The 10,372-nt window shown below is 40.3% G+C and overlaps 1 protein-coding gene across 1 annotated transcript; it reads right to left on the bottom strand.

Moving 5' to 3' along the window:
• Positions 1–5,852: 5,852 nt before the first annotated feature.
• Positions 5,853–9,292, bottom strand: LOC146721625 (uncharacterized). The gene is made up of 3 exons (XM_085486520.1): positions 9,215–9,292; positions 8,718–9,033; positions 5,853–7,003 (listed from the first exon to the last, which is right to left on the bottom strand). Exons 1-3 carry the CDS (start codon positions 9,290–9,292, stop codon positions 5,853–5,855), a joined length of 1,545 nt encoding a protein of 514 aa, XP_085342646.1.
• Positions 9,293–10,372: the final 1,080 nt, after the last annotated feature.

The following is a 10,372-nucleotide window of genomic DNA, read 5'->3' as shown; positions in this document are numbered from 1 at the left end:
GCGCGCTCGTGGTATGCTACGCTCGACTCTCCGAGAGTTCTTGTTTTTGGTTTTCTTGTTTTATATTACAAATATATTTTGTACATATCCTTACTATCTATTTATTGTTATTTTTAAGTATTTTATAATAAAACCGATATGTAAATTACCTTGTGATATTATATTTACATAAACATTTTAAAATAGTATTTCTCTTTGTTGCTTCTAATAACCCAAACGTAACTTAACTTAAAATAAAAAATAAAATCTCGACGGCAATCGGAGCCTATGCGGATGACATGCACAAAATTAATAAATTAAAATGAGATCTCAAGAGTCAAACTCATTCATTAAATTCTAAACGTTTCGACCCACTTCGGTCTTCTTCAGTAGCTGGCAAAATACAAAGAAACAAAAATAGAAGATAATCGGTACAATCAGAAAATTATAAAACTCGTATACATACAATCCGCAAATAAATTAAATATCATTCTCCTCCCTATTCAAACCGTCCGGCCGTCGGGAGTGTCTCCCTAACGGTGACCATCGTCAGGAAGGAAGCGGAGCAGTGACTCCCTTACCAACACTAATCAACATGGTATAAATTAAACGTAGAATAATTCACAAGAATTAAAAATTAAGAACCAGGAAGAACACTCACCCCGACAGCAAAAACAGAGAGAAGACGATGCTACACGTGACACATCACTCTAACGACTGTGCGGTATTCTACCTCGACACAGTCGATACATATATACGCAAAAAACAAATATAAAAATAAAATATGAAAATAAAAATAAAAATAAAAACAACTAAACTAATCGGCACTCATGTCAAAAGTCTAACAAAAAAATGTTAATACCATAGAATAACATATCGCACTTATTTTCTAGAATCAAATTGTAATCAGTTTCACTTATATGTATGTATGTTCAATGTGAACTTGCACCTTGAATAAAATATCACAGTTATTTATCATGGTAATATATTATTACTAAATTTAGATAATATACACTTTACGTATGTTCACTTTGAACTGGCACCTTGAATAACATATCAGTTACTTTTTGTGATAATTTATTATTAGATCGTTTAAATTTTGAAAGGTTTAAATTTTTGAGTATCTTCTTTTGAACATGGCCTGACCTTTTCATTTTTATGATTTTTTTAGGATATTAATATCATCAATCAAACATCTTCGATTAAAATTAAAATTGTATTAATTGTTACACATTGTTAATTAATGGAAATAGAGAAATTATATCGATTTTCTTAAGTCAATTATTAATGGAAGAGATTCGCATTAAATTTGCTATATTTAATCGTCAATTATATGTTTTTTAATTGTTTCTGCTCAAATCAATTGTCAATTGAATTGTCTTCAATTGAATCTGTTTTTTTTTCAATCGTCCTTTAAAGTACTTCTAATTAAAATTAACTTATTAATCGTTTAATTGAAAAACTTTTAATTAAATTAGCTTGTATTAATCGTTTAATCGATCGCTCTCCGATTAATTTCGTTTATATCGATTGTCAATTAAATAATCTTCAATTGACTTCGATCATATTAATTGTTAATTAAGCGATCTTCGATTAATCTAGCTTATATCAATCGTCATTGTAACGATCTCTAACTAATCTTTCTAAAATTAATCGTTAATTAAAAATATTTTAATTAAATCTGTTCATATCATTTGTTCAATTATAAAAAATCTAATTGATATTTTGCCATCTCTGCTTCAAACAATAATCGTACCACTTTCGTCTTCTTCAATAATGTGCGGAACAGAATAGTCGCACAAAACGCTCCAAACTGATCACTGGGTCATACAGGTCCTCACCTGACACGGAAATTTCAGAATCACGCACATCGGGTCCTAATGGCGTAAGTGCGGTTTCTAGGAGGAAAATCAGCTGGAGAAGCAGGAGGGATCGCTCGTTGTGGCTAAACTGTCCATCCTGCGAACGCCCGCAGGCGCTGCTGGATTTTTTTATCGCCATTCTCGAGGCAGTTCCGGTGAACGGTGGGTAGCAGTTGTGGCGTATGCCCGCATGGGCGAGGTAGCCGGAGCTCGTCGCCTTCGCGACGGCAACTCTTACAATAACTGTCTTAAACGGTCCCGCCGTACTAACTAATAATTAATTTCATTCTCCAGTTTTTGGTCAAATTAAATGCATCTTATTATTTGTCGAAATTTGTCACTAACGATCAACAATTATTTGTGAAGAATTAGTTTCATGTTTTTTGATGTTAGAGTTATGTTTTTTTATGCACGTATCCAGATGACGTTTGATTCGCTCAATATAACGGGAATTGCAATTATTACAAAAAATTTTGTATACAGTGGAACCTCTCTCAGTTGGGTTGATGCGGAGACAAACCCGACTACGAGAGGTATCCAATAGCATGCTAGAAAGCGGTCACAATGGACTTAGCCTCTTTCCTTCTCTGTCTTCGACACAGTGCCGTGCAGTGCTCAAGCATGGAGAACGGAATCCTTACATATTTTACGAAGTGAGTGTATATTTATAATTTTGTCGCATAGCAATTGCAAAAATAATGCGACATAAGCATGCGTATGTGATCACACAACATGTATATATTACCACATGCGCATCCTCATATCGCTGACTTTCGTCCCGTGCATTGACAGATTTCCTAAACTCGTTATTTTATTTCAGGACAATTTCATGCAAAAACGCGTCGATTGAGCATTTACATAAATACAGTGAGATAGACAAAGTCAAGAAAAAATACCGGCGATTAGAAATTTCTAAAAAAATAGCAATATTGAGTTGCTTGGAAAAAGGTGAATCCGTTGCAAAATTGGCAGCTGAGTACAACGTCGCACATTCTACAATATGGTTAATCAAAAAGAAGAAAAATGACCTTTATAAATATGCAAGTTTAGTAAAGGATAATGACGGTTTTTTAAAGAAAAAAAGTAATAAACTATGTTGAACATCAGCTTCTGGATAAAGCGTTATTTATGTGGTTTCAACAACGGCGTTTATGGCCCTGATCACTTCAAAGGAAGTAACGGTTAGCTATGGAGGTGAAAAATTTATGTCTATTACGTATATATTATTTATATATTATGTACATAAATATGTATGTATACATACATATTTATGTATATATTATGACAGATTTAAACGACATGGTATTCGCGAGCTCAGCGTTCAAGGAGAAAGTCTGTCTAGTGATAACGAAGTTGCACAATTATTTTTTGAACAGTTTTCTATGGAAATGAAAGAAGAAGGATACGACCCTGAAAATATATACAATGCGGACAAGAGTAGTTTGTTATGGAAAAATTTGCCAATGAAAACTCTCGCAAATCGTTCAGAGCAAACTGCCCCGGGACGAAAAGTACTAAAAGATCGAGTGACTTTCATGCTATGTACAAATGCTACAGAATCGCACAAGCTCGCTGCTTTAAAAACGTGACTAATTTACCAGTTTTTTTTATAAAAATCATGTTTTGTATATTTTCTCCTTTGGGTTTTATCGGAGCTATCGCCTAGTTCTCTCTTGTGGACTGCGTCGATAGGCAAGGATAGATAGCAGGAACTAGTCTCTTTATTCTAAGTAAGAATACGTAATTTTTATTCTTCGGATCACAAATGTTCTTCTCGGGTTTACCGGACGGCTCGTCGTACCAGACTCGCCCTCCGTGCCGCATCGCTCCTTTTTAAAGACGCGGAAACTCTCTCCTAATTCGGCGCTTCGCCCTTGTGGACGCAATAACAAACTGTCGATGTACACAATTACAGAGAGCTCTCAGGAGCGTATATCGAAGGCGCGCGGGGATCACGGAAATTTAATTTTTTCCCAAACATACCCCTTGGGTTGAATCGCCAAGGGATTCAAATGACAGTCAGGGGTAAATCCTTACACATTGAACTGCAATCATTAGAGACAACCTGCAGAATGTAGATTACGCTGAACCGTCCGGACTTACCGGCAATTTACAGAGTTTAACAATAGGTCTTACAAAAGTAGAAGACGCGGTCTTGACCTGAGCAACTCGCACCAGGCCATCCTTGTCAGGCTTACATTCGATGATTCTCGCAAGTTCCCATCTGCAGGGAGGTAAATTAGGATTTTTTATTAGAACAATATCGTTTATGCGAAATTCATCAGATCGATTCTGCCATTTAAAACGCTGCTGCATGGTGTTCAAGTAGTCAAGACTCCACAATTTCCAAAATTGCTCGTATTTCGCACGCATTAATTGCCATCGATCGAGTCGTGACTCGGAGATATGTAAGACGCTCGGACTCGGAATCGATTTAATGGCGCTACCAATTAAAAAATGCCCTGGTGTGAGCGCATTGCAAGGAATTTACATCGTCATGAAGTGCGGCGATCGGGCGCGAATTCAAACATGCTTCGATGTTACATAAAAGCGTGGTTAACGCTTCGACCGTAAGTGTGCAGGAACCAAGTATACGTCGCAAATGGTGCTTAACACTCTTAACACCTGCCTCCCACATGCCCCCAAAATGAGGGGCAGAAGGCGGAATGAAATGCCATTGAACTGGCTTTGACGCGAACTTCGCCTGCAGATCTACGTCGGCTTGAGTCTGTCGGATCGCTGTAACAAGTTCGCGATCCGCGCCTTGATAGGTAGTCGCGTTGTCGGAATAAAGATCGGATAGAATGCCACGACGCGCTACGAACCGTTCGAAAGATGCGAGAAACGCAGCCGTGGAATAATCATGAACGAGCTCTAAGTGTATAGCTCGTGTAGCGAGACAAACAAATAGCGAGATGTATGTTTGTGCGACTTACGTCCGCGGCCGGAAGCGTCTCGAATTGCGAAGGGGCCGGCGTAATCAAGTCCCGTATAGCAAAATGGACGGGGACGGAATTACTCTAAATGTAGGAAGGTCGGCCATAAATTGTACGCCGTTATGGCGCGATGCCGAGTACATGTCACGCAATTGCGGATACAACCTTTTACCATGCTTCGTGCCCCCCAGAATCCAATATTGTTCTCGCACGTGCGAAGCATTAATTGTACACCGCCGTGAAGTGTATACTTATGAATTTGATCGATATGAGCTTAGAAAGGTAATGTTTTGGAAGTAGAATCGGAAATTTACGATCATATGAAAGGTCAGGACAGTTGAAGTCGACCACCCACGCGTAGGATACCGGAGGGATCCAGGAACGGATCGAGAGAATGGATGGAGCATCGAACTGGTAACCTCGACTTGGCTTTGAAAAGCGACGATTTCTTTTGAAAAGTATTCCGTTTGCATCTGTTTAATCCAGAATCTGTGCGTGGTTTTTATTTCATCGACTTGCAAAATAGAGAGACCTTGAGCAAACATCTGGGACTCTCGTTCGAAAACTTGAACCGAAGGACGTATGCGGTGACCCGTAGTAAGCGTGGCCACGTGGAGATATAATTGAAGGATTCAAAAAGTTCCGCTCGATTTGAATGATGCGAGTGGACTGCATTTGACGCTTTCAATTCGGAATCATCTTCGGTGCAACTTATCGTAGATTGAACTGGCCAATTATCCTCGTTAAATTTCAGCCATGTCGGGCCGCTTCCACCAGGAACTGGAAGGCGTTAGCTGAGCTGGATTTATGCCGCGCGATGCGCAATCTGCGGGATTATCTTCTGTTGGCACATGCAGCCATGTCGCCGTAGGAAGCTTCGTTTGAATAGAAGACACTCTGTTAGCTACAATACTTTTAAATCTGATGGAGCCTTTGCAACCATGCTAATACGATTGTCGAGTCACTCCAGCAAAACACAGGAATGTTTTGCAATTTCATCGCGTCAATAGTAAACGAAATACAGCGTGCTAGCAGCTGAGCCGCACAGAGCTCGAGTCGTGGAATCGAAATCGTTTTAATCGGAGCAACCTTGGTTTTTGATAGGAAGAAGTCGAACATGACTATCGCCAGAATTCGTGACAATTTTTGAATAGACTACCGCTGCATAGGCTTTAGATGAAGCGTCGCAAAAGCCGTGTAAATGCAAGCACTGAATGTTACGCTCGAAGCCTAACCAACGAGGAACTTGCAGAGTCGTCAAGTGTAACATCTTTTCGCAAAAAGCATTCCATTCGGTTGTTATTTCCGCAGGAAGAATATCATCCCATCCGTAGGAAAATTTCCACAGTTTTTGCAGTAGAATTTTGAGAGATATCGTGATCGGAGACACCCATCCGAGGGGATCGAATATTTTCGCTATCGTCGAAAGGATTTGTCGTTTCGAAATGTCGGTAGATGGTGGACGGAATTTTATTTCAAAGGAGAAATTATCATCGCAAGGTGTCCAATGAATACCGAGTATTTTTAATTGTTCACCTTCTTGGAAAGGCTTGGAACTTGCTAGACCGTGATTCGCAGGATTTATATCTTGTAGAATTTCAAAATCGTTGCTGGCCCATTTTCTGAGATGAATGCCTGCGCTTAGTAAACAGCCGATTAGTTGGTCGCGTTTTTTAATCGTGGATGGTTTATCATCGCCTCCGGATAGGACATCGTCAACGTATATTTCATTTTGCAAAATTGCTTGAGCTAGTGGAAAACGCGAACTCTCGTCGATTGAAAGTTGTTTGAGCACGCGTTGGGCGAGATAAGGCGCGCAGGCAGTACCATAAGTAACGGTATTTAATGAATAAGTATGGACTGGCTCGTTCGGAATCGTACGCCACAATATTAATTGATATTGGCGATCGTCTGAATGAATCTGTATTTGTCGAAACATTTGCTGAATATCAGCGGAAAAAAACGTATTTGTACAAACGCCATTGAAGAATAATCGCCGGAAGATCGGCTTGCAACTTGGACCAATCATAAGATGGTCATTCAAAGAAGTGTTATTCGAGGTATTTGCCGAGGCATTAAACACTACACGAAGTTTGGTTGTAGTATTGTCCTCGCGAATAACTGGATGATGAGGTAAAAACGTCGGTTGAAAGAAGCGTTGCACGTTTTCGATTTTTTGCATATGCCCGAGCTCTTCGTACTCGTTAAGAAAGTCGACGTATTGCCCTGAAATTTCCCGAGAATTGGCTAAACGTCGCTCTAGTTGCGCGAGTGAACGCGTAGCTACTGACCTTGACTCGCCGATCTTTATCGGAGGACCAGACTTGAAGGGTAAGCGGACAACATAGCGCCCTGAAGAATCGCGCATATGTGTCTCTTGAAAATGTAAGTTGCAACGAAGATTTTCCTCTGAGAGAGCGTGTGTCGTTGGAATTTCTTCAGCTCCCAAAAACGTCGGAGTTCGAAATCGAGATTGCCAGAAGTTGCTTGGGTGAACGTGAATTCTTTGGCTATTTTTTTGGTTTGAAATAGGACCCGAAATGATCCACCCGAATATCGTTTCTTGCGCAAGTGTAGCATCGTTAGAAGCTTTCATTAAGCCACCCATCATAATTGAACCGTATAATTCGGCCCCGAGAAGTACTTCGATTGCATCATTTGAGCTTGGATTTGGATTGGCTAGATTCAATTTGGAAAGAAACGGAATCTCTTGTAATTGGAAATGAGGTGGAATGTACGCTGTAATTTTTGGAACGACCAATGCTTTGGTATGAAAAATCGTATCATTTTTATTAGTCGCGCTGATAGAAAATAGAGACGGCATGTTGAACGCAATTAGACGTAGTGTCACCGATGCCAGATACCTTTACGCGTGTTGAAATTAAGCGAGCTCTCAACATTTGAGCGACTCGTGACGAAACGAATGTGGCATCGAACCTTGATCGATCAGTGCTCGCGTGTAAACATATCGACCGTTTTCTGATCCTATACAAACACGTGCGGTAGCCAGGAGCACGGGTTTAACTCCCGCGTTCACGTGTGAATGTACGTTGGACGCGTTATCGCATTGTCCAGAGTCTGTTGTTGTCGTTAAACTTGACCTTGAATTCTCGTGTAACAAAGTATGATGTTGTCTTTTACAATTTCAAGCAAGTAAAGGAACTACGACAATTCGAAACGTAATGACCTTTGGTCAAACATTTTTGCATATATTATTTTTTTGAACAAACTCTAGTCGATGCGAAATGCTTAACGCTTGAAATTTCTCGCAATGCATTAAACGATGTGTTTCGGAACAAAGAGCGCACGTACTCGCGGTGTTTGTATGGTGAGAACGCACTATATTATTTTTTCGTGCCGCATTTGGAATCGAGCGAGCACCGGAACTCTTTTCGGATGAGTTTCCGTTGGCGGACTTCGAGTTATCTCCGTCCTTGGATACAGCCTCAAGCGAACGAATTTGTGTATCTAGAAACGCGTATAGTTTTTCCATCGTAGGATATCTCCTCTCTGAACCTAAGCTGACTTCCCAATCTTGTCTCGTCAATTTGTCTAGTTTTTGTACAAGAATGTAGACTAAATCATATCCCATTCATCTACAGAACATTTCAAGGCACGCAGAGCATTTATCGATTCCGATGAATTGGAGCGTAATTGTTTTAACCCGAACAGATCGTTAGACGAAACATTAGGAATGGTAATAAAACGTTTGAAATATGCGTCAATAATAACGCGTTGATTTTCGTAACGATTCGTGGAGTTCCTTCCATGCAACATCGAAATTACTATCGGTTAGAGAAAGATGGGAAATCAACTTAGCAGCGTCGCCAGTAACCGCGGATAATAAATATTGGCAATTTCTCGACTTGCGATATGGAACGGCGATTTTTAACGAGCGCAAGAAACAAATCGCGAAACGTTAGCCACTCGGTTACATTACCGGAGAAAGAAGGCAAGTTGATCTTCGGCAATCGGATCTCGTTGATGGACGTCGTTGCGGCCGCCGTTGGTACAGGAATGGAAATTGAAGCGACGTTGAATGCCTCGAGTTTTTCTTGAAAGAAGTCGTAGGCTTGCATGTACGAGACCTCCGCCTTGTCTAGCAGCTTGCTCTTGAAGAAGGGAAGCTGTGCCGCGTCTGCGTCGGTTGCTACTGCCTCAATGATAGCGGCATTCTCCTGGCATTTATTCCAGTAATTTTGCAAGAGTTGAAATCGTCCCTTTAGTGATGGCATGAGTTGATTATCAACTCCAAGCTTTTGGAAATTCGTTATTGAGTTCGTTAAATAACGTAAATTCGTATCGAACGCAAATATTGCCTTGTCCATTTCGATCTATTGTCTTGCAGAGCTCGACCTTGTAAGGTAAACACGGTGTTGAAATGGAGAACGTATGTACGTGAGTCGAAATACTTCCTTGTCGTACGGAAATTGTTACTCGGAATGTAGCGCAATTGTTGAATGGCTCACTTGAAGTAGTTTGCACTGCTTGCACGTGTATCTTGTTTGAATCCATCCGTTAATTTCTCGACACAGATCCGGCTCGAAGGACCATGTTTTGTATATTTTCTCCTTTGGGTTTTATCGGAGCTATCGCCTAGTTCTCTCTTGTGGACTGCGTCGATAGGCAAGGATAGATAGCAGGAACTAGTCTCTTTATTCTAAGTAAGAATACGTAATTTTTATTCTTCAGATCACAAATGTTCTTCTCGGGTTTACCGGACGGCTCGTCGTACCAGACTCGCCCTCCGTGCCGCATCGCTCCTTTTTAAAGACGCGGAAACTCTCCCCTAATTCGGCGCTTCGCCCTTGTGGACGCAATAACAAACTGTCGATGTACACAATTACAGAGAGCTCTCAGTAGCGTATATCGAAGGCGCGCGGGGATCACGGAAATTTAATTTTTTCCCAACCAAAATCACAAATACAAGTCCGGAGAACGCCGTTAATCTATTTAATAGAAAGATTGATCTTATATGCAGTAGCAATCTAAGTAGGAGAAGACCCCTGTCTAGGAAAACAGTACCGTGGTAGAGCGAACAACTGACCAACTTAAAGAAAGATTGGCGGCATCTCGTAGAAGCTGTAAACGGTACAGGAAACTTAAATATGAAAAGGCGTATGAATACAGTTTTGATATATACTGCAGACTAAGAAGGGACTACAAGAGAGAGATTGGAAAGGCAAAAAAGGACTCGTGGAATGATTTCGTGAACCGGAACACTACGAAAAACCCTTGGGGACTGGCATACAAGCTAATGATGGGAAAGATTAAAAATAGTAATATCCTAAGTACGATTAAATTAGGTAGCGATTTTACAACTGATTGGACTTCATCGGCGAAGAGACTTTTGGAAACATTAATGCCGGATGGAGAGGAAAGTACAGAAGCAGAGGATTCACAAAACATAAAGAACAGATATAGCGAATACTTAAACTACAATATGGAACAGGAATAAGAATGGACGAAATAGATGAAGCAATTAAAAGAACAAAGAAGAAAAAAGTTCCTGGTCCGGATAAAATAACAGCGGAAATATTAAAAATAGTTTGGAAGGCAGCACCAAACGCACTTTACTCACTCTTCAACACATGC

Source organism: Nylanderia fulva, unplaced genomic scaffold, assembly GCF_048542155.1.
Source record: "Nylanderia fulva isolate GAGA-0341 unplaced genomic scaffold, ASM4854215v1 Scaffold442, whole genome shotgun sequence".
In the NCBI taxonomy this organism is placed as follows: Eukaryota; Metazoa; Arthropoda; class Insecta; order Hymenoptera; family Formicidae; genus Nylanderia; species Nylanderia fulva.
The sequence above is the reverse complement of the archived record's forward strand: the minus strand, read 5'-3'. Positions and strand labels throughout refer to the sequence as shown.